Consider the following 24,336-nt stretch of genomic DNA (forward strand, 5'->3'; position numbering starts at 1 on the left):
TCCCTACCTTCCTCAAAAGGTTATTCTGAGGATCTGCTGAGATTATGCATAGGAACGCAAAAGTTAATTTACCATGGTTAATTTACCATTTCCATTATCATCTCTGTACTGGACAAATGAACAGAGGTAGCAATTCCCCATGGATCTTCAGCAGGAAGTCATGAACAGGGCAGAGCCCAGTGAGGTGGTGAGATGACATCAGGGCTCCTTATGAAGGAGGGGCAGGCTCTCCCTCACTTCTGGAGACACCACTTGATGGCACAGACAGAGGCAGCAGCAGTCTCTTCCCATGGATCCACTGCACGTGGCCCCTTCGGGCCCTCGGAAGAAGAGACCCAGGCAGGTGGGTGCCTCGATGGCCTCCCCTTCTTATGACATCAAGTTTCGAGATTTGGTCCTCTTCATTTTGGAGAAGAAAATGGGAACCACCCGCAGAACCTTCCTCATGGAGCTGGCTCGAAGGAAAGGATTCAGGGTTGAAAATGAGCTCAGGTGAGACATCACGGATTTCAGTTTGTGAATAAGCAGGGCTTCTTTGGAACCCAAGGAACCCGTGTTTTCCTCCACCTACAGAAGAGGTGACACTCCCACTGGGAGAACAGGTATGAAATTAAAGAACAAATTTGAGGCAATTAGTTAAGGGAAATAAGATGAGTGGGGATTTGATGCAATTATATTGAAACCAGTTGGCACCAAAAGATAAGGTAAATTTTTTTTTTTTTTGGCCTTTCACTATTATGAGATGAGGTATCTAGGGATGATCAACAGAAACCTAGTTGGGAAGTTCAATGATGAAACCATTCGGGTTTGTTCTTGACCAAATTAAACTAAAGCACCACTGAGTTCAATCAAAAACTGTCAGCTGCTTGGAAGCAAAAAGAGTGGTTTGATTGCTTGGCCCTTGAGCTGTACATCTGACTGTGCTGAGGTGGGTAGTGTCTGTGATGGGCTAGGATGAGTTACTAGCTGGCTCACCATAGGCACCTAAATGTGGCTTTGATCATGTTTTTCTAAACAGCAGTCTGAGTGGGATTTGTAGAGAGAGGGATGCTGGTTAAAGATTCAGGGGCAGCTCTGTCCAGGGGTGATGGACACCACGCTGAGAGTGATGAGCTCAGAGCCCAGAAAAGAAGGCAGTTGAAGCAAACGTGTGGGGCACCTCAACTTGTTCACTCACAAACCCGCTCACATCCCAGCATCGGCCTTGCTCTTTTTCTAACAGTTACGTAAACTTTTCACTGGTCTCAAACAAAACAAAATTCAGATAAAAATGGTATTAGAACCTTGGCATAAATAGTTCCAAACAGAATTGCCAGAGGGCTTGTAATGAATAAAGAATGATAATTAATGCAATTGGCTGGCTTTGATTGCCCAAGGAATAGGTTGACCACATTTTTTTTTTTCAGGAAAATCTATAAGAATTCTGTGTGAAAATACATTTTTACTTTGAAGACAGTCTTTGATGTTAAAAAATAAAACTGACAAGCATTTCCTGATGAAGTGCCAGTTTCAAATCGCTAGAGAAACATATGTCAAAAGTCAATAATCAGATATGATAATTTTCACAATACCCATAATTCATATGAAGAGTCAATCTCATAGAAACATTTTATTTATTTATTTATTACTAAAGTGCCCCATTCAGAAATTCCTGAGTTTCCCATGGTCTCCCTCACCCGATTTCTCTTTACATGGTCTCCTTCCCCCAACTCCTGCCTCTTTTTTCCTTTTTAACCCCTATCTCATTTGGGATGTTAAGCTCAAAATCTCACTGAAACATCCCTTCCACAAAATCATAGATGTCATCCAATTGTTGAGTCTGCCTTATTTAACAGACTTACATAAAATATTGGAATCAGGAGGGGGAAAGATGACGTAGGTAAGTGGCTAAAAACCGAAATTGAAAAAAAGGAAACTGAAAAAGTAGAAGTAAGAAGCCTTAGCAAATATGGAACTGCTTTTTGTGGTAAAGAAATTTGGCAAGGGCCAGACAGGAAGGTGAGAGCCAGATGGTCAAGGGATCACTTACATAGAAAGATCTCTGTTGAAATGTCCACACTTCCAGCAAGAGCTGGCTAGTTTAGTTACAGGCACAGCTACGAATATGCACACGGTGGCTGAGGCAGGTACTAGGAGAGACGCTGGGCGGCAAGCTTCTTCTTTTGACAAAAGAGCCCAACAGGCAGCTTTGCTGCCAGGGACCGAGCCCAGCTGCTCAGGCGACAGAGGAAACTGGCGCACGGTGAGCCAACTGCTGCTGTGATATGACGGTGGCAAAGTTCCCAGGCTGGCTGCTCAGAAGACACATTAAATACAAATGTGTTCTATGGCACAAAAATAAACCACAAGAAGTAGAAGTCCTAGCTCTCAAACGGAATTTCCATACATAGTTATATAGACTTTAACTGGAAAAGACAATGGAAATTATTGTAGGGGAAAATCTCTAGATAAGAAATCTAGAGACCTCAAATTCTGGCTCTGACCCTTCCCAGCCATGTGATGTGGGGCAAGACCCCCCTCTTCTCTCTGACCTTAGTTTCCTGATAAATGGTCTAGTTCATCTGATGTGATACCACATGTGATGATGGATGTCAATGTACTTGGATAAATTAAAACAGTTATGCAAATGTAAAGTGTGGTTGTTTTCTTGTTACTTAGCTGAATCCATTGACCTTTACAGTAAAACCCTAAGGAGAGGGCTCTCTCTCCACACTCCGAACTAGATCAAATGACATAAATAAATAGAACAAAGAAAGGAAGGAAACCCATCAAATCGGCTATTTTGTAGGGAAAGGGGTAGTAGGGAGAGATTAGGTAGTAGGCGGAGGAGGTCGTAGGGAGACATTATGGCTGCTTTTATGCTCTGTGTTTTCCAAATGTTTTTACAATAAACATATATTTTTAAAATGAAAATAAAGGAAGTTGTTTTTTAAAAGAAAGGATACTTCTCCATAAGAACAGCTAGATCTCTCCTTTTGATATATAGGATTCAGAGAAAGAGGAGCTAAAAAAAAAAAAATGCTCTGAAAATAGACAGTAATCTCCATAGTTTCTAACACATTCTTTGGCTGCCAGGAGGATTAAATTTGAGGAAAAATCTGATTCCCACTTTACCTGGACCTGAACACACAGCTTAGAAATGGTGTGCCTGAATGCATAGAACTATCTGGAACTATTTAAATTTCTAGCATATGTGCACTGTATCTTTATATTTGGATTGGACTTCATTAATATTTATGTTATATTGCAAAAGACATGCTATTCCATGTGCCATAGGAAGCTGGTTCTTAAAATATAAATCAGGAGAGGTGTCAAGATCTTTGAGGCATCTGTGCACATTCATTAAAAACGTTTCTGAATTTTATTCCATGGCCAACATCCTAAATTTTAGAGCAGCTTCATACCATTCGAGCTACTCTAGCTGGGACAAGCTAGAGAAGGATCAGAATCTAGTGTTTGTCACGTTCTTCTTTTATCCTTGATTCCAGTACTTTGAGCTATTTTAAAACTTTATCTGCATCAACCCTCCTCTATGAACATATTAGCTAAGCCTACCATCTATGTCTTGACCTAAATCATTGATGTTGAAGAAGAAAGAGCTGGGTAGGAAGGGTGGATCTCCATGGTTACATCGCCCAGCAGATTAACAGTTGCTGAGTTCCACTGTTCAAGCTGTAGAAACCCATCAGAGGATACTTTTGCCCTTCCTGGACCTGCATAATTTGTCTACAAGGGTACCTTTGGAAGGCATTGTTTTTACTGAAAGCAAGATATACCATCATGGCATCACATATAAAGGGTTCTGTTAGTACCCACTCTGCACAATATTTGTCAGGTTCTGGAGACAAAAAATAGTAGAAGACTTGAACCCTGCAAGCAAAGAGTTTAAAATCAGACAGGGGAGTCAGGAACTGTACCTTTGTTGTCACCTAGCATGAAAAGATAGCATAATGTATTTTCCAAGTATGTACTCGTCTTCCTCTTTTTTAAAAAATTGGCATTTTCCTACCCAACACTTCGAGCCTTCTTGTGTCATTTTGGTTTCCATCCACTCACTATGTAACTTTTGAAATGTGGCTTCTGCCTCACTCAGTATCCCAAAACTATTGTCTTCAAAGAATTTCCTGGTAGTCAAATCCATGGTTTTTCACCTGAATGTTGATAAAGACTCTTTCCTTGACTAAACTCTAGCGTGGCTTCTAGCAGCTTAAGGCCATGTCCCTAGGATTGTACCCCTGGCCCCACCTTAAAATGCCTGCCTGAGAAAGCTCAAGGTTACCAGAAGAATTTACTATTTGTTCCAACCAAAACCGGGCAATAGACAGATAGACCCCTGAACCCCCTCTTAGAGCAGTTACTTTAGAAACCTTGCCATTATAAACCCTTTCTCTGCCCCTTTGAGATGTAAATCTTCCAACCGCCCAGAACTGTCTTCTCAAGGACCTGAGAGCAAACATCCAAGGAGATAATTCTCACCCCCGGTCTCTGCGGGAAGGTAAAGGCCTAACTTCAGTGGGCCCCTTGCTCTAACTTGCACCACTGCCTCCTGTCACAAAGATTCCAGACGTTTTCTTGTCTGAATAAGCAGCAATTAGCAAATCCAGGTGGCCAAGTCACAAGGACCAACCCTCTTAATGCCTCTCTGTGCCTTTCCCACACTCCAGCCTTTACAAGGTCTCCTGACTTCTGTTCCCTCGAAGTTGAGTTCCATTCATGCTGGACCCTCTTCCCTATTGCAATAGTTATTACTGAATAAAATCTATTCTTACTGCTTTCAGTAGTGTCCAGCTCTGTTTATCTTTGACAATGTCTGATCACTTCAAATTTGTGGTATCTCAAATAAAAATATTAAAAGTCTTTGTTTGCAAAATAAACTGAACACCAGATGAAAGAGCTGTTACCTGCTCTAGAAAATACGATGTTGAACTGGTCCATCTCTAGGCCTCTTCTAGGTCCAATGTCCAAACACATCTTCACTGGTTTCTCTTTATGGTTTTTTCTCACTCTTTCTCCCCCAACCTTGAATGGCTCCTCCCTGCACCTCTCTGCATCTAAGACCTAAACTCCTGGAAGCCTTCCTAGAGGAAGAAACTTCCTCCGTGGACACAGGTGTGATCCATGGCCTAGGGTTGGCCCCCGGCTCTTCCACTTGGGTTTGCTCCTGATCTCATCCAGTTACCCCTCCCTGACTTCACAAGGGCAAGGGCGTCATCTGGGCCATTGTGTAGACCTCATCTTCATACCCTTGACAGTTTTCTTACACAGAGTAGGCTTCAGGAAATATTTGCTCAAAGAATGATTTACCTGGTGAATATGAAACCAACCAAAAGAACTTATGATTACCAAGAGTAATTTTTGTCACTAAATTTTTTTTTTCTACAAGGCACCTGTATTACCTTTGTAATCAGCAAAGTAATGAAGACTTTATTTTTCTGAGTTCAAGAGCATGCAATGTAAAAATCAGTCCTGCTCTGGTCCAAATTACTTTCTATTTCAAAATTTGTGGACTTTAAATTAATGAAAATGTTCATAGTCTCATTTACTGTGGGTCAAAAAATCAAGGCAAGACCCTCTCAGTCTTAAGTATATCAAGGGCTGGAAATAGAAACTTGGCTTTACTGGTGCTAGTAAGATTGTGCGATAAAACCAAATAAAACTACCTTGATTTTTCGGTGTCAGGGATTCTGAAACATCAGTTGCTAGGGAAATGGGCAAGAGGATTTTTTTAAACTGTGAATGTCTCTGCTCAACTATAAATAACTATTTAAAGTTATTGTTTACAAACTAAGTCCTATGTCAGATGGAAAGAATTAAGAAATTAACAGATACAAACTGCTATACATAAAATAGGTAAGCAACAAGGATTTACTGTATAACGCAGGGAATTATATTCAATATCTTGTAATAACCTATAATAGAATATAATCTGGAAAAAAAACTGAATCACTGCTGTACACCTGAAACTAACACAATACTGTAAATCAGCTATACTTTAATTTAAAAAAAAAAAAAAAAAAAAAAAAAAGAATGCACTCTCCAGGGAAAGAAAAGAGTTTTAAAGACAAAGAAAAAAGCAGGTGACCATCCATGAGGACTGCAGGAATGAGCTTGGGGTGTCAGTCTGGCTCCTGGCAAAGAAGGATGGCTGCCTCTTTCCTCATGGAGAGTTTTTCTAATTGTATCAAGAGGCAGGACCAACTGGGGAAAGAAAGACAGGAAGATCAGGGATACTGGTATCTGAGAAAAAAAATCGGAACTGAGATTTGTGAGTTAACCTTTCAGTTTAGAGGTTTCTGGACATCTGAGGGCCACATTCATGATTCTTATAATATCTTTTACCATATGTATTATTATATATCTAATGTGTTTCTTTTAATTGCCCCTAAACGGAATCATTGTAGTTTAGCCCTATCTTAAGGAATAATAATCATAAAAACCATGGGTCTGATATACATAATTTAAACATATAGATTTAATAAACATATAAACTTTTGAAATGTTCAGTTGTGTACTCCCTAAAATTATCTCATGTGCCTGCAGAGAAATGAGTACCATGTGGGGAAACATTGCTGTAATTAAGCCCCAAGTCCAGCATGGGGATCAGATCTAAGCTGGGGCAGGTAAAGAGCGATCTTTCTCTATAGCACCGTTTCACAAGGTGGAGTTCTTGGGCTGTGAGGTGGTTTTGAAATATGGTGGCCCCCATGGAGTGCCAGGGACTATTTTCCCTTTCCTTGCATTGGGGGGCGGTGCTGGTGTACCCGATAGGGTACAGCAGAAGTGACACTATGTGGCTTTGGGGGCTAGCTCATAAAAGGCCCTGAGGCTTCTGCTGTTCCTTGGACCCCAGAGCCTCAGGTAAGAAGTTTGAGTTCCCCCTGAGAGAGACCACTTAAAGGTGCACAGGTCGATCGATGCTGCTGAGCCCAGCCTCCCAGCCACCCTCACCAAGGTGCCAGACACGCAGGCTGTGTGGGACATCAGTACCTCCATCAGCTGTATATGGAACAGAAGGATGGCCCAGCTGAGCTGCCTAAATTCCTGACCCACAAAATTGCGAGACGTAACAAAACTGTTCCTTTTCAAAGCCATTACATTTTGGGATTGTTGGTTGTGCACCAACTAGATAACTAGAACTGACTGATTATGTCAGAATCACCAAGGGAGCTTGTGAAAATCCATATTTCTGGGCTCTAGGTGAGATTTACTGAATCTGAATCTCTGGTAATAAGGCTCAGGCATCTGAATTTTAGTCCACCTTCCTGTGTGTCTCTAGTAGACGCTAGAATTTTAGAAACTTTCCTTTAGAGCTATAGATTAATCAATTCGTTCTACTAGTGGGCTCTCTATTGACCATTACTATAAATCTGACCGTGAGCTGGGCGCCAGGCATGATTATAACCCTGTCCCTGCCCTTAGGGATGCCAAGGATCAAGTCAAGCACATTTCAGTTCAGCACCAGTTGAAGAAGAGGACCCTGCATGGTTTTCCCCGTGGGAAGCTGAAGGACAAATCCTAGTTCAGGATTCCTGTAATTGGTTCACAACCTCCCAAACCTAGTCCAAGGCACTATTAATTGGTCATGGCTAAGAAACTAGATGCACTTAAAGAATGGAATCCACTGATATTTCAGGAACAGCCGTCTCAGCACTGCCTTGGGGTCTTTAGAAAAGATTGAAGATGACTGCCTGAGGCTCGCTGCCACCTTTTATCATAAGAAGAAAGCCCAGGTCTTTGGGGCCAAGGCAGAGACTACCTCAGCCCCAATCCCAGGTTGATTTGCCCCTGAAAATGACATTCATGTGTATTTATTTTCATGTGTATGAATTTTCCTTTAAGTAGAAAAGTGATGAAAGATGGTTCATAACAGAAAATGGGAAAATATAGAAAAATGCTTAAAACAAACAAAACCTCGCACAGGGGTCTAACCACAGTCTAGCAGAACGTTAAGAGATTGCTCGAGCCATGAACACCTGGGTTTGAATCTTGGCTTCATGTAACCTCTGTAGGCTTGGTTTTCTCATTTGAAATTTTATTGCCCACCTCATAAGACTCTTGGGCGGATTGAGTAAGAATATATCCGTGCGTGTGTGTGCGCGTGTGTGTGTGCGTGTGTGTGTGCGCGCGCGCGCGTGCATGCTCATAGTTATTGTTATTCTTGCTGATTGTCTGGAATGTTTCTCTCTAGTCTTTTTCTTTCGTATATACCAGTATTTAATTGTTTGTTGATTGTTTTACAGCACCCTTCCCCCACATCCCCAGGCATTCTGAATGTCTCTGTTAGAGGCAGGGCTGAGTCCAGAGATACCCTAGGTGAGAGATGGTGTGGAGGAGCAGGGGGTGGTAAGTGTGGCTGGTGAGGGACCTGAATTTGGAAGAGGAGCCCCGGGGGTTCCTCCTGAGCACATCTATCTCCCTCGGAAGTTTAGACAAAATCCAGAGCTCAGGGAGCCTGACATCCCCTCTGTGACTTCTCCATCCTGGTGTGTAGCCATAGCAACTGTTCTTTCAGACTTTCTGGGACAGTCCTCACTGTAGCCCATATTATACTGGACATAAAACATCAAAACATGAATCCTATGTGGCAGCAGCAGGGAGAGAGTGTCTAACAGTGTCATGTAGGAAGTGTTAGCCCATCTCTATTTCTGCACTTCGGAGAGAATCTTCCTCGTGATGATGATGATGGTGGTGGTGGTGATAATGATACTCATCCTGATGGTGTTCCTTTTGAGAAAAGGAATAGCTCTCGCCAGAGCCATGGAATTAAGCACAAAGTCACAGAGGGGCAGCTCAGTGTGGTCTAGCACACAGGTTTTATTTTATTTTATTTTTTTGATCGTGCCACACAGGATCTTATTTCCCCTACCAAGGATCGAACCAGCACCCCATGCAGTGGAAGCATGGAGTCTTAACCATTGGACCACCAGGGAAGTCCCCCAGTACACAGATTCTAGATTAAAACAGACCTCAGATCAAATTTCAGCTCCACCAATTATTAGCTGGGTGAATTTTTAATGTCTCTCAAAAGCTCTCTTTTCTTATTTTTAGATGGGGATAATCATACGTATCTCATAGTGTTATTGACAATTAAATGAGGTAGTGTACGAAATGTGCCTACCATGATTCTGGCACACGGTAATATTCAAATATTATTAGTCTTTTCAATACTGGAGTCTCCATGGCAGAGAGAAAACCACTGTATCAGCAAATGGCTGCCACAACACAGCAGTAAGACATTGGTAGCAGAACATACCAGAGGGGGTGACCCTTCTTGGTAATACTATCTGCTAAGGGCTCAGAACAGAAAGTGAACAAATGCTTTATTGTGGTGGTCTGGAACCGAACTTGCAAGATCTCTAAGATATGACTGTACTGTGATGATGTCAAAGTTCCTAATGCTGACTTTCAAGCTCTTACTTTGTGGGAACGAGTGACAAACAGTACTGAACTCTGAATAGCACAATGTGAATGTTTGTTTGATTTTTTGTTTTTGTATGTGCTTTATTGTTGTTGTTGTTGTTTTGTTTTGTTTGCTAGTTGCTTAATGAGCAGGGGTTGGAAGTCTATATCAGAGTCTTCCTTCATATGATGTATAGCCTATATTCACAAATACGCTTATATGAATTCAGTAAGAGACAAATGTGGTCCTCATCCAATAGGGTGAGCTCAGATATCCCCACTGGGGGATGGTGGTACAAGAGTGGATGATGAAGGGTCTAAATTTGGACACTGAGCCCCAGAGCTCCTCCTCAGCACACCCTGCTCCCTCTGAGGTTTAGACCAAACCCTATCTATAATAATAAGAATAAATATTATAATAAATAATGTAATAGTAAAATTTCCCTTCAAAGGGCAGAAATATAGAAGGAATAATACTTACTATGTAGCCCTGTTAAGTCTTTCGTTGTTCAAGTCTTGACATAAACAATCTTTCAAGAAGTTTACCATAAATAATCTTTGGAATTATATGGATCTGGAATAGGGAAGCAGCTAGCCGTCTTCCCTCATCCCCTATAAAAGGTTGTTTTACCCTGACTTATCTCTGCCTGGGCCTGCTGCACATCCTGCCATCCAGATGGTCTCAGCTCTGATCTCCAGCCATCCTTCCAATGCAGCATGCCAGAAATAAACTTCAATTCCACTCCCCCACCCCTTCCCCCAAAGAGATGCAACTTCCTAAATCCCTATTTTTACCAAAAGTGATAATACTTGAGTGTGATAGATATGCTGGAGTCATATTTGAGTCTATTCTCCACACCATCTTTTATAGGCGATGCCAGCTGTCCGTCATATGTCTTCTTTGCCTTCCTTTCTAGAGCTATAGGAACCAGAGTGGGGTTAAAGTCATCTTATATCTGGTCCAGTGATTTGTCTTCCTAAGTAGCTCCCCACCTTTCCCCAACCCATGACTCGCCCTTCCAAATCATTGTGTGTAACAGATTAGTCTCTTAAAATAACACGACAACGCTATCCATGTCCTGCTCACAAAAGCCTTCAGTGGCTCCATAATCCCACAAAACAAGATCCAACTTCTTCAACCAGGCTTCCAAGACCCTCTGTAATGCGGTACTCAGACACATCTACAACTACTTCCCAACATGAATTCTTCGCTCCAGTACAGGCCATTCTCCTTCCTTTCCTCTGAACCTTTTCTTCCAGTAAGACCAAAAGTTCTGCCTACCAGGTACCTTATCCCTCCCATCCACCCAGACAGGGCACAAATCCTGCTTTTCCACAAAGCCATCCACCTCTCCCAGCCCACACCAAATTCTTTTCCCTCTCTGTGTACCATTTGCAGATCCTGCCCATGTCTTGTGTCTTATCATAACATACTGTTAACATAAGATACTGATGCCCAGAGACTTCCCTTTTCTTCTTCGGTACCCATCACCACCACAAGAAACCTAGGGCTGCGCATATAACAGTGAACCAAAAAATACCCAGTGAATCCAAGAGTCAGTCAAGAAAAGGAGAAGGAGAAAGAAGAAGTCAAGCAAGAGAAGTGGGAAAAAGAAGAGAAAATCTATTTTTTTCTCTTAGATACCTAAGTACGCTATTTTCTCTTGTTATTTCCCAGATTCATAGACTATTTGAACTGAAGGAGCCTTAAAAATTATTAGTTCCAATGATATAATGCTGACTGTGAAGACTTCTTAAAAACTAGAAATAACATACTTGACCCAGAAAAGACAGGCAAAAAGGATAAATATCATTTACCAGCTGTGTGACCTTCAGGATGTGCTTAACCTCTCTGTTCTTCAGTTTCCTCATTTTTGAAGTGTGACTAGTATGACATTTACTTGAGGAGCTATGTGAGTATTAAATGAGATAATGTATGTAAAGTACTTGGACAGTGCTGAAAAACATTGTAAGTGCTCAGTACTTACTAGGGAAAAGATACAGGGCCATACGTCACAGGGTTGTGCTTTGAAAAACATGTAAAACAATATTTCTCAAAGGCTGGTCACCTCCTATTAATGGGTTGTGAGATCAATTTAGTGGGATGTTATAAGCATATCGACATCTACATCTATCTCTATTTGGGGTGATGATATAAAATGTGTTTCTAACTGTGGGTCACAAATAAGTTTGAAAGGCACTGGGTTAAAGCCCTCTACAAATAAAAAGGAAGTGGCACATCAAAGCCACAGGCAGAGTGCAAGGTGCTAATTTAAGAACGATTTTATCCTCCATCCTCTCTGGACCTTGGTTTTCCATTGACACCACAATCTTACTAATGTTTTCTTAATTTTTCTTGCATCTGATATGTAACGTAGACCACTGTTGTTACACTAATTTAAATAGAATTCCCTTGCATGGAGGCCTATTTCTCCGTGCCTATGGTCAGGTCTACTGTGCGTCTTTCTCCATCAGATGGAATGCTCTGAAACACCTCAGGGAAAGAGGAGAGCTTCTCATTTCAAAAGTCCCTTCAGCTGGTAACTTTGTCTTGCATTCTGCAGTGATTCTGTCACTCACATTGTGGCAGAAAACAACTCTGGTTCAGAGGTTCTTGACTGGCTTCAGGTACAGAACGTAAGAGCCAGCTCACAGCTAGAACTCCTCGACGTCTCCTGGCTGATAGAAAGTATGGGAGCAGGAAAACCGGTGGAGATTACAGGAAAACACCAGCTTGTTGTAAGTGTCACGAATGTGATTTTCATTGCCTTTCGCTTATGATTAAGAACATGGGCTGTAGAATCAACAGACCTGAGTTAAACCCCAGGTTCTCTGCTTACTCCCTGTGTGACCTTGGGCAAGTCACTTAGCTTTTCTGAGCTTCAGTTTCTTCCTCTACATTATGAGAACAATAGTGCCTGCCTATCTTGTAAGATGGTTATGAGGATTAGAATAACACACATGTAAAGTGCTTAAGACAGAGCCTGATTTATATATGCACTTGATAAATGGTAGCTATTTTTACAAACAAGTCTATACACAAATATTTCAAAATATTGAAGTCTTGATGTCTAGCAGTCAGAAAAGTAGAAGGTTCTTATTTTTTTTCTTACTGTGATCATTCATAAAGAAAAAAATAAAGTTAAGCTCTTAATTCCACACCCATCACCAACGGACCATAACTACATAAGTTCACAGAAAAGAAAAATGATATTTAATTGGTAGTTTTTTTTCATGTTATTTTTTCAGATTGCAAAAATAATACATGTTAATTATAGCAAATTCAAATATTAGAGATGCATATAACATAAAATTTGAGCCTCCTATAATTTTATTCTCTTTCCAGAGACAATTGCCATCAAACTGCCTTTTTCTTCATACACATCTATTATTATTACCACTATTATTTGTTATTTAAAATGGATGCTTATGCATTTGTTTAGGTGAGAACAGACTATTCAGCTACTCCCAACCCAGGCTTCCAGAAGACTCCACCACTTGCTGTAAAAAAGATCTCTCAGTACGCGTGTCAGAGAAGAACCACTTTAAACAACTGGAACCACATATTCACGGTAATGGAGATTTACAACAACACCTAGAGCAAATGCAGGGCTTTCTGCTTCTTTCCATGAATCTCCAAATTAAGTTATGAATATTCCTGAAAATCTAGGAATGTTTTTCACACTCTTACCCACTCCCCTAACCTGATCTCTGGTTCTTCTTTCTGTCAAGAATGGGTCTCCTTTTGTCATGGAAATAGACAAATATATTCAGAGCACATTCTTTAGAGACAGTAGGTTACTATTTATCGGGAGTTGTCATTAATGGACACAACAGTTATCAAAGGCAAATATTCTGAAAAAACAAATATGTACTGTAATTAGTCCACTACATAGTAAGAACAAATTACATAGAAATAGCAATTGTGCATAAACAGCTTTTGCTGGGAAGCCAGAGGATTGAGAGTCAGCAGACCTGGATTCAGCCTCTCTGATATTAACCAGCTGGGGCAAGTCAGTTCCTCTCTCTGAGCCTCAGTTTCCTCATCTGCTCAAAAAGGAATTAGCTAGATCATCTCTAAATTCAGCCCTGAAGTTCAATAATTATGTTTCAAATGACCCGAACAAGCCAATAACTGCTTGTCCTCCAGCCTAGAGTCAGTAGTCAGATAGATAAAACTTGCATTAGTATATCAAATACAAACTTCTCCTTTCTAGTCTTCTAGCCCCACGTGTGCAAGGAGCACCAGGAAATTGTAGCTACTGGGCACACTGAGCATCATGCCACACAGCTGCAGCTGCTTCCTCCTCTGCCAGAAATGCAAACGTGCCCTACCTTAAATAACCCCCAACCTTAAATAACCCTGCTTGTGGGTTTGTGCCACTTATGACTATACCCATTCATTCAACAAGCCTATGCTAAGTGCTGACTATATTTCACGTATGAGATAAGAGATGGGGCTTCCCAGTGATCAAGACAGAATCCTGGTCACAGGCTGGTAGGAAAGTCAGCCAAGAGGGAAGGATCATGCCAAGTAACAACTAGGAAGATGCAGTGAGCACAATATCATTTTATAGCTATATCTCTCCTGAATATCTAATGGCAGAGAACTCAAAGTTTCCTTACAAAGCACTCTGTGGCCTGTCTTTTCAACTCAATTCCGCTCATCCACCAAGGGAGGGGTGCAAAAGTACAGGACACCCAATCCTGATCTTTGAGGAAATAGTCACGAGGTGTTCTAATACTTAACAGAGAGCAAGAGGTGTTTGCAAGTGACTGCTGGCTCGGGGGCTAGGGGCTAGGAAACAGACTGTGTTTTGCTCATCTGGTTGTATTCTTCAGGATGCCTTTGAGGTATTGGCTGAAAATTATGAGTTTAAAGAAAATGAAGTCTCTTGTCTGGAATTTATGAGAGCAGCTTCTGTACTTAAATCTCTGCCTTTCACAATCATCAGTATGAAGGACACAGAAGGAATTCCCTGCCTGGGGGACAAAGTGAAGTATGTCATAGAGGTAAGGGTGAAAGGTGATTCGTCCCAACTCCTGATAGGTAGGGAGGGAAGGAGGGAGAGAGAGAGATGCAGTTAATGGATTTTCCTGTTAACTATATAGATGTGGTATTCATGACTTATTTTCCTTTTTCTCTAATATATATTATATAGATATATATATTATATAACATATATATTACATAGATAGATAGATACACATATACACATGTGTAATTCACACTCCAATATTTTCTCTCCTGGAGCTATGTGGGGTCAGCTAGTGGGAAAATAACTCTCCCGTATTATTAATCACAGTGAAAGACTCTAGTGACCTAAAAGCTCAACGGGAGAGGAGGCTATGACCTCGAACACAGGCTGTGTGAAGAACCTCACTTCCACTCAGGGGACGTTGCCCTTCGGAATGGTGGTGGGGGTGATGGGCAGTGGAGCTGATTCTGCATCTCTACCTGTATATCCTAAGAAGAGAGCCAGGGATGGGTAGTTATTTATTTAATGATGTTTAAGGATTCCCCAGCAAGGCAAATTGGTCATCCAAGAGTAAGTTTCAATATAGTCAAGCTCAAGGTAAATTATTCAAGGGAAATAATCCCAACTCTATTTAGAGGATGTTGGGTGGCTCTGAGCTAGACATTATAAGGGCTTGAACCCAGATTAGCTTTTCAATGGGTCCAAAATTAACTGGCTCAGATGAAAAGTCCTCTTGTTTCAGCTAGTTTATATTCATTGAAAAGAAAACTATCTCAAATATTTAGACACACCTTTGTCAGTGAATCTTTTGGTTTGGTGTTCTGTAGATTTGGACCCTAATCATTCTGTACCTTCCTCCTTGAGGATTGTAAAGGGGTCCTTGGAAATATAATAACCTGAGACTTTTCAAGCAGGAAATGTCTTGTTTTCTCCAGATCAGCTAAGGAAATATCCTGTATACAACAGGTGTATTTCATGAAAAATTAAGCTACTAGATCTGGGGATTTGAAAATCTTAGACTGCAGTTAACATCACTAATGTAATATATTTTTCAACTGTTCATGCAGGAAATTATTGAAGATGGAGAAAGTTCTGAAGTTAAAGCTGTGTTAAATGATGAACGATATCAGTCCTTCAAAGTACGTGATTTTTATATGTATTTATCAAAAATGGTTTTTCAGTTAATCCTATTACTTATTCTAAGTGGTTGTGTGAGTCAGCTTGGGATACCATCACAAAATGTCGCAGACTGAGTGATTTAAGCAACAAATATTTATTTTCTCACAGTTAGAGCCTGGAAATCTGAGATTGGGGTGCCAGCATGGTTGGGCTCTGGTTAGGACTCTCTTCCTGGTTTGCAGACGGCCTCCTTCTCAATGTGCCCTCACATGACACAGAGAGAGAGCAAACTCTCTGGTGTCTCTTCTTATAAAGGCACTAATCCCATCATGAGGACCCACCTCATGACCTCATCTAAACCTAATTACCTCCCAAAAGCCCCATCTCCAGATACCATCACACTGGAGGTTAGGATTTCAACATATGAATTTGGGAGGAAGGGGCACAATTCAGTCCATAGCAGTGGTCTAGGAAGCAGATGCCTAAATAAATATGGGTGCTCGGGCTTATTGCCATGCTATGGTGAGATACAAATGACCTTACCTCCCAAGGGTCTGTCACTCCTGGGTACACTAAGACTGTGAGACAAAACAAACCTGTTCTTTAAGAAACCTGCTCCTCACTGAATCCTTGTCTACTTTGAAGCAGGGTTTGTTACCACCCAATGTTCCCTACCTTGGAGTTGTAGGGGCCAGAGACTTCCACCTACCAATCCCTTGGGTTCAGAAGTGATGCTCAGGCTATACTTTGGTCGAGGGCAGAAGGCCAGGCTCAGAGGGCAGACAGACTGGGTTGAGTCTGGGCTCTGACACTTACCAGTTGTGTGATGGTGGAGAATTTATGCAACCTGCACGTGCATCCCTCTTTAAATTGTGAGGGTGAATATGCATGAGTGTGTGTAAGGCACTCTTGGCAAAGGGTTGGGTACAGATACCTGTTGTCACACATTGACAGTGCAGGCAATCCTTACTGGATATCTGGAAGCCCTCGGCAGTGCCAGAAGCTGGCTCCGCACTTCTGCTTCATTTAGTAATAACATATGTCAAGAAGGGACCCTGCTGAAATAGAAATGCCTCTGAAAAATTACCATTGCCCACCTGCTTGTCATATTCAGGAGGAACTAGGTCAGAGATTTGTTTACACCTTTTCTTAATCGCTTGACCTTGAAAAGTATCATTTCATTGACATAATGATTGTTTTAGAAACTAAAGGCATGCCTTTCCCTTTGTTTCAGCTCTTTACTTCTGTATTTGGAGTGGGATTGAAGACGTCTGAGAAATGGTTCAGGATGGGGTTCAGATCTCTGAGTAAAATAAGGTCGGACAAAACCTTGAAATTCACAAGAATGCAGAAAGCAGGTGAATTGTCTCTCCTAAAAAAATCTCATGTTGTTGCCATGGGCTGGTCAGGTTGTGGAAGGGATCTGTCTGCTGTACTTCATACGTCAACTCCAGTCTTGGTGAGCTGGTCTCTTGTTTGGCCTCTTTTCATGCTATGGCTAAAAGCCCAAGCTTTTGGAATCAGACAGACCTGGATCCAAATCCTGGCTCTGGCACTCTCCAGTCGTGTGATCTTGAGAAAGTTAGTTAAAATCTTTGAGCCTTCGTTACCTCATCTATAAAAGGGAGGTAACATCGGTATGTAAGTGGGGAATAGATCAGATCTTGCAGGCAAAGCGCTTAGCCTGGCACAGAGCAAATATACCCTGCATGAAGGCTGTTGTCATTCCTTTATCCCGCCGTCAAACCTGGTTGCACCATTGATCTAGTTCTTACTGAACTGACCCTTCCAGATATTTGGGTCCTGGCTGAGTAAGAGGTATGGGTGAGGAATCCAAGACAGAAAGTTGACCTGGAGGGTTGGAAGTAAAGAATATTTGAACTAACTAGAGCTGTTTCTTGGTACAAATATGGATCTGCTTTAGAAACTGTAAGACACCAGGACATAGAAGGGAAATGGTGGAAATCTAGACAGGGGTTTATCTACCCAACCAGGACTCCTTAACCCAGGAGAGTGTAGAGACAGGCATCTGAAAGCCTGGTAGGGCCTCACGGAGGTTGAAGGTGGCTTGGTCACTTCTATTTATGGAGGGTCCTGGTATATTTTTTTCAATCAAGAAATGTCAAAAAACAGGGTCAAAAATTGTACGATTTAAATGTTTATTTTTAATATGCAATAGAAATACAATATAACTGGGATTTGAAAGGAAGTCACAGCCACAGTTCTGAGCACTATAGCTTCTGAGTTACAAAGAATGAGGACGTCATCAACATTTTTAATCATATGAAAGTAAGGGAATCTTCTACAAGAGGAGACCAGAAAGAAAAGAAAAAAGAAAACAGCTGTCTTCTGTTTAAGTGATGAAAAGAAACAAGCAAGAGGAGAGGAAGAAATCAATTCTTGGTGGTTCACATCAATGCTACCATAGAATTCCCCAACTTCATAAAGTTGCTAGCCTCCAAAAAATTGCTAATAAGCTTTATAAGATGCCACATAGGAACTAAAAGGGCCTAAGGAAAAAAAAGACCCATATTCATACTCTGGGCTTCTGAAAGTGCACACTTAATAAGCGTGATGTACACCAGCTCTAGAGATGCCATAGAAATATATACATAAGTATTAAAATATACATAAGTATTAAACATGGCTCAGCATGAGAGTAAGGGCTGTCAACACTTAGAGAGAAAGTGGGAGGCAAAGCCGTGTTTCCCTTAGATGAAAACTTTTATCAACTGACACCGAATGTTCTTGGGATCCAAGTAGCTCCCAATTCCCCAGCTTTGTAAACTGGATTTTTCTCTTCCTATTTGGGTTCTTCCAGACAGATGAATGAAGCAGCTATTACTCTCTCAATCCATCAGTGATGGCCATCCGACTATTTAATGCTTTTGTTTTATGTAGAACTCGAGGAATGCCTTCCTATCATACTTATAGCTGAAAAACCCAGGCTTTATGTATCCCTTGTGGCAGCGCTACAATGAATGGACTTGTCAATGGGAATAGTTTAGCATTTTGCCAAGGGTAAGCTAACTGAACACGTTGAAAGTACGATTCAGGGGTGAAACCCTGTTTCAGTTTTACTTATAATCATACTTGGTTTTAATTCCCTGAGGCTTGAGGATTCACATGCCACATTGGTTTCTGAAATATAACAGCACACATATAACACTGTACAGGGTAATAAGTTTCTTGTAATAAGTTCACCTCCCTACCATACCCAAAAGGAAAGCCAATTAAGTTGCTTTCATGGGTGTCAACAAATTATTAAACTATCTCCATGTTAGTTCCTGATACCTGCATATGTCCTTAAAGAAATTGTTGCTAATCATGACTTTTGGTTTAGGTACATCCTGAATAAGCACAGGAGTTTTATGGTTACCAAATGAGTTGTACTGTGAATATCAGCCGTGATGAAATTTTTGTATCAAAAAAGAGCCAAATGGAGCATTGTTGTTCATTTTTTTTCACATTTATACATTATTTGTTTAATTTTATTAAATTGATTTTTTAAAATATGGTAAGAACACAACATGAGATCTACCCTCTTAGCAATTTTTCTTCCATTGGTATCATAATTTATTTACCCATTTCCTGTTGATGGACATTAGAATTATTTCCAGTTTTTGGCTGTGAACATTCTTGTACCTGTGGATATATGTCCTCATTTCTCTTGTGCATACACCTAGGAGTGAAATTGCTGGGTCAGAGGCTGGATAGCTATTGATTTAGCTCTATCAGACACCCCACCAGCACTGTGTCAGATACATAAAATGCAAATATCTTCTCCCAGTTGGTAGCGTGTTTCTTCATTGCTTGATAATGTCCTTCGATGAATATACGTTCTTATATTCAATGAAATCCAAATTATCAATCTTTTCATTATAGTTAGTGCCCCCGCACCCCTGCTCTGTTTCAGAGATATTTGCTTACCCTCAAGACCATAAAGATATTTTCCTGTTTTCCTTCAGAACCCTGATTCTTTTTAACTTTTGCATTGAAGTCTATGATCTACATCACATTTACTAATGAATTCTTGAGTGTGCAATAGAGTACTGTTAATGGAGTATTGTGTGGCAGGCACAACGATGCACAGCAGATCTCTGCTGAAACTTTGTACCCGTTGCACAGCAACCCCCTGAAAGCATTGCTTTTTAAATCAAATGCTCCACACGCAAAAATGTCCATATTGCAATAAAAATGTGGCTTTATTTTATGTATTTTATTATTTTTTTAGCATCTTTATTGGAGTATAATTGCTTTACAATGGTGTGTTAGTTGCTGCTGTATAACAAAGTGAATCAGCTATACATATACATATATCCTCATATTCCCTCCCTCTTGCGTCTCCCTCCCACCCTCCCTATCCCACCCCTCTAGGTGGTCACAAAGCACCGAGCTGATCTCCCTGTGCTTGTGGCTTTATTTTAAAAAAAGAGAGAGAGAGTTTTAGGATTGATATAAAAAACAATAGTGTTCCACAAGCTGTGTGGTTTGGTATTGGACACAGTTTATAGATGTATTAGTGTGAACGTTATCTTCACTTGGTCCTGCCAATATGATTCTGCAACTGTCCTTATTTAGAGATAACATGGGAAGTTTGATTTTGAGAATTTTGTGACCGTGATGTTCTAGCCAAATGGCCTTCCTGCCTCCTCCCTCCCGTGATCCTGGAGGTGAGAAGGACCAACATGGTGGCTCCACATCTTTCCAGAGAGCAGTGATGGGTGAAACTGCTAGGAGGTAGACTTAAGCTCATGAAAATAAAGAACTTTTGACGCTCCCCCCCATTTTGTTTTTGGTGAGAACAAGTAGGATCTACTTTCTTAGCAAATTTCAAGTATACCGCAGAGTATTGTTAACTATAGTCACCATGCTGTACGTTAGATTTCCAGAACTTATTCATCCCGCGTATCCGAAACTTTGTGCCCTTTGACAAACATGTCTCCACTGCCCCAACCCTTCAGCCCCTAGTAACTGCTATTGTACTCTCTGCTTCTAAGAGGCATTTTTTAGATTCCACATATAAGTGACATCATGCAATACCTGTCTTTCTGTGTCTGATTTACTTCACTTAGCCTAATGCCCCCAGTTCATTCACATTGTTGTGAATGACAAGATTGCCTTCTTTTTTTAAGGCTGAATAATATTCCACTGTATGCTAATTAGCTCAACTGTGGTAACCATTTCACAATGTGTACATATATCAAAACCTCGTGTTGTACACCTTAAATTTATACAATTTTTGTCAATTATTGCTCAATAAAGCTGGGGGAAAAAAGAGAAAGTACTGCCCTCAAAAGACCTTACAATTAGGAAATGGGCAGCTTTTGGAGGTATCAAAGCCTCCCATTATTAGAAAGATTCAGGCAGAGTTGGAAGGCCTCCCTCTTGTGGACCCTAGGGAAGAGAGCAGTGCCTTGTATGGAAGGATAACTAGATGGCCCTCAGGCTCTATGGATCTCTCCTGCACCCTGCTCCCCTCCCCTCCTCCGCTTCATCCCAATTCTTGGAGATAAAGCTCCCATCTCCTTTACTCCTCTGCTCCACGCCTCCCTCTGTGGGTCTGTGGGGTTAACCAAGTCATTAGAACAACTCTTCGTCATGACCACTCTGTCTGAGCTTTCATTTATTCGTGATGGTCAGACAAAGAAGCAATAAGCCAGACCACCAGAGACATTTTCCAACTCTCCTCAGATGCAAATCTACCCTCTTCCTATTCTTTTTTTTTTTAAATAAATTTACTTATGTATTTATTTTTGGCTGCGTTGGGTCTTCGTTGCTGCACACAGGCTTTTCTCTAGTTGTGGCGAGCAGGGGCTACTCTTCGTTGCGGTGTGTGGGCTTCTCATTGTGGTGGCTTCTCTTGTTGCGGAGCACGGGCTCGAGGCACGCGGGCTTCAGTAGTTGTGGCTTGCGGGCTCTAGAGCACAGGCTCAGTAGTTGTGGCGCTCGGACTTAGTTGCTCCGCAGCATGTGGGATCTTCCTGGACCAGGGCTTAAACCCGTGTCCCCTGCATTGGCAGGCGGATTCTCAACTACTGCGCCAACAGGGAAGCCTCCCACCTTCCTATTCTTGACTTCAATTCTTTAATTCATCTTTAACCGTGCAACCCCAAATCTTCCCACCCCAAATCTTTATGCGTTATCTTTTTAAAATAATAGGGCACAGCTTATTGATCAGGAGGGCTGGTTCTTCAATAGGAAGTCAGATTTGAACAGCTTGGTTCTAGGATATGAAATATTGCCTCTTCCTTAGTCAGGAAATTGTCAAGTCTCTCAGTCAGAAAGCAAAGAGCCATTGTTAACACGAAAAATTCACAACCAAGAGAACGCAGATCACTTGGTCTCTGTGGAACAGTTTGGCGTTGATGTCTGTGGTCACGTTAGCTCTATGTGGGGACGAATCCCCCCTCACTGAGGGCTGGTCATTTCACACGAGACATGTCCCTTTCTCCACTGACCTGTCCAATGGCCCCTCAGGATTCCTCTATTATGAAGACCTTGTCAGCCGTGTGACCAGGGCCGAAGCAGAGGCAGTCAGTGTGCTGGTTAAAGAGGCCGTCTGGGCATTTATGCCTGATGCCTTCGTCACCATGACGGGAGGATTCCGGAGGTAAATAATGATGACAGCTGCTTTTACCTCCCCTGCTCTAACACCTTCAGTGGCTCCCCATGCTCAGGAGTTTTGGCACAAGAGGCCTTCGGGGGTCTGGCGCCAGCTTCTCTCTGCAGCCTCATCTCCTGCACCTCATGCTTCACTCCAGCAACCCCAAGTGGCTTGTCATTCTCAGCACACACAGAGCACTTTCTCGCCTCTGTGACTTTGCTCCGTCCCACCTTTCTGCTTGGGCTTGTTTTCCTCAACTCATCAGCTGGCTCACTTCTCCTCATCCTTTAAGCTTCAATTCAGATGCCACCTCCCCCAGAAAGCCTTCCTTGACTCCCTCCTCCCCATGCTGGGCGAGGCACCCCTCCTCAGTTCTCCCTGGATAGCTGTCAAGTAATTTGTTTGTTTTGTTTGTATGCATGTTTCCCCACTAAGGTTTGGGAGCTTAATGCTCAGTGAGAGCCAGCGCGTGGCACCTGGCACACAGTAGGCACTCGAGAAATATTGGTTGTGTCAATGAGTGAATAAATAAACTCTTCACAGAGACGTGTGCAATTTTTGGATATTGAAGCCCCGTTTCAGAAAGAGACTCCTTCCCTCCCTCTCCATGTCTCCCCGTGGTCCTCTTACATGGTGGCTGTTGGCTGTGGAGGTGACGGAGAAAGTGGGAAGACAAGATCAAATCCAAGAAAATGTCCTTAGTCTATGTCATAATTCCAAGAACCCTATCTCATATTATGTGAATATAATTCTTGGTTTGCTTGTTGTCCTGCTTGTCTCTGGTGTGTGGGAGTGTGTGCATGTGTGGGTGTGGAGAAGAGATCATCTTTGCCATTTTTACCCACATGTACCTAATCATATACGTACCGTGTATGATTTTTTAATTTTTCTGTGTCATAAATTTATTTTGCAAGGAGGAGAGTTGTGTAACCAAGGATCTTTTGTTCAAAAAATACATCTTGAGCATTTTGTGTTGCAAACTTTAAGCATGGGGCATAGAAACACAGGTGACTTTCTTAAATTGAGAGCTAAAAATCTAATTTATTTCAATTTTATACAATTTTTAAAATCAGGTGTAAGAAGACTGGGCATGATGTAGATTTTTTAATTACCAGCCCAGGATCAATAGAGGATGAAGAGCAACAACTTTTGCCTAAAGTGATGAACTTATGGGAAAGAAAGGTAAGAAGAAAGATCATAAGTAGATGTTTGGACACTCAAGAATTATATTAATACCGTTGAATTTGGCACACTATTGACCTTGTAAATGTGTAACGATCATCTAACTGATTCTCAGTTGTTGGCAACAGCTTACACAGTGCCAGTGACATGCAGTGAGACTTACTTGCTTTGGGTCCTAGAGTCCGGGTTGTGAGCTTGTGTATACACACTCGTCCTATTACCAAAGGGGCCGAGGGTGGCTTGTCTCTGTGTTGGACGTGCAGAGGCATCAGAGCCCTAAACAAAACGAACAGCGTGTGCTGAGAAGACCTGGGAGGTGTGAACCAGGGTAGAGCAAGTTTAGGGGTGGGGCTAAGACTAGGATAAAATCAGCCTAAGAGGTGTTGGGGCTGCCTTGAACTCTGTGTTGGTCAATAACCACCTTGACTTTGTGCTGAGATCGAAGAAGTGAGCAGCTAATGAGGGCAAGCTGGGCCCAGCAGAGGTCATGGCTCAGGAGCCCCCACCCACTGAGATCAGATTTGCCCCGGGCCGCATATTGCCCAGTGGAGGGAACTAAGGATGACCCTGCGGCCAGAGCCACCTGCAGGGCCCTGACTCCTGCCCGACTCCATGAGAGCTCTGAGGAGACCAGAGGGCCCTTCCCTAGGAACCCGTAGGCCTGGATGGGTCGAGGAGGCTGCGGTTGGTGTTTTTCCAGCACAGCTTCATTTTCCCTGCATGATTTAGCATCTTCTGGGTGTGGACAAATCTCCCTGACACACAGGAGGAAGAAGACCTCAGATACAGTTAGTATAAGAAACACGCAACCCGGGTGCCAGGAGTACCAGAATTGAAGACCCAACTTTGGAACCAGATCCAAATTCACCCACGAGGCCCCTCTCTCTCTCAGGAGTGGGGATCCAGACGGCCAGGAGCTCTGAGAGTGAACATCATAGGCTGAGCCAGGGGAACGCCGGACGAGAAAGAGTCAGCCGAACCTAGGCTGGCCCTACTTCTCCGCTCGAGCAGGAAAGCTGAAAGATTCTCATGGACAGACAGCACCCTGAT

The 24,336-nt window shown here is 42.0% G+C and overlaps 1 protein-coding gene across 1 annotated transcript in view; it reads left to right on the plus strand.

Annotated features, from left to right (window-relative positions):
- Positions 1 to 268: 268 nt before the first annotated feature.
- DNTT (DNA nucleotidylexotransferase) overlaps positions 269 to 24,336 on the plus strand; it is a 35,637-nt gene continuing 11,569 nt past the window's right edge. Inside the window, exons 1-8 of the mRNA XM_068548991.1 lie at positions 269 to 492; positions 11,964 to 12,138; positions 12,843 to 12,971; positions 14,242 to 14,412; positions 15,446 to 15,517; positions 16,732 to 16,855; positions 21,978 to 22,110; positions 23,178 to 23,286. Coding sequence (XP_068405092.1) covers positions 290 to 492; positions 11,964 to 12,138; positions 12,843 to 12,971; positions 14,242 to 14,412; positions 15,446 to 15,517; positions 16,732 to 16,855; positions 21,978 to 22,110; positions 23,178 to 23,286 — 1,116 coding nt within the window. The 5' untranslated portion in view covers positions 269 to 289. The remainder of the gene's footprint in view (positions 493 to 11,963; positions 12,139 to 12,842; positions 12,972 to 14,241; positions 14,413 to 15,445; positions 15,518 to 16,731; positions 16,856 to 21,977; positions 22,111 to 23,177; positions 23,287 to 24,336) is intronic.

The sequence above is a fragment of the Eschrichtius robustus genome, chromosome 7 (assembly GCF_028021215.1).
Source record: "Eschrichtius robustus isolate mEscRob2 chromosome 7, mEscRob2.pri, whole genome shotgun sequence".
Taxonomy (NCBI): domain Eukaryota; kingdom Metazoa; phylum Chordata; class Mammalia; order Artiodactyla; family Eschrichtiidae; genus Eschrichtius; species Eschrichtius robustus.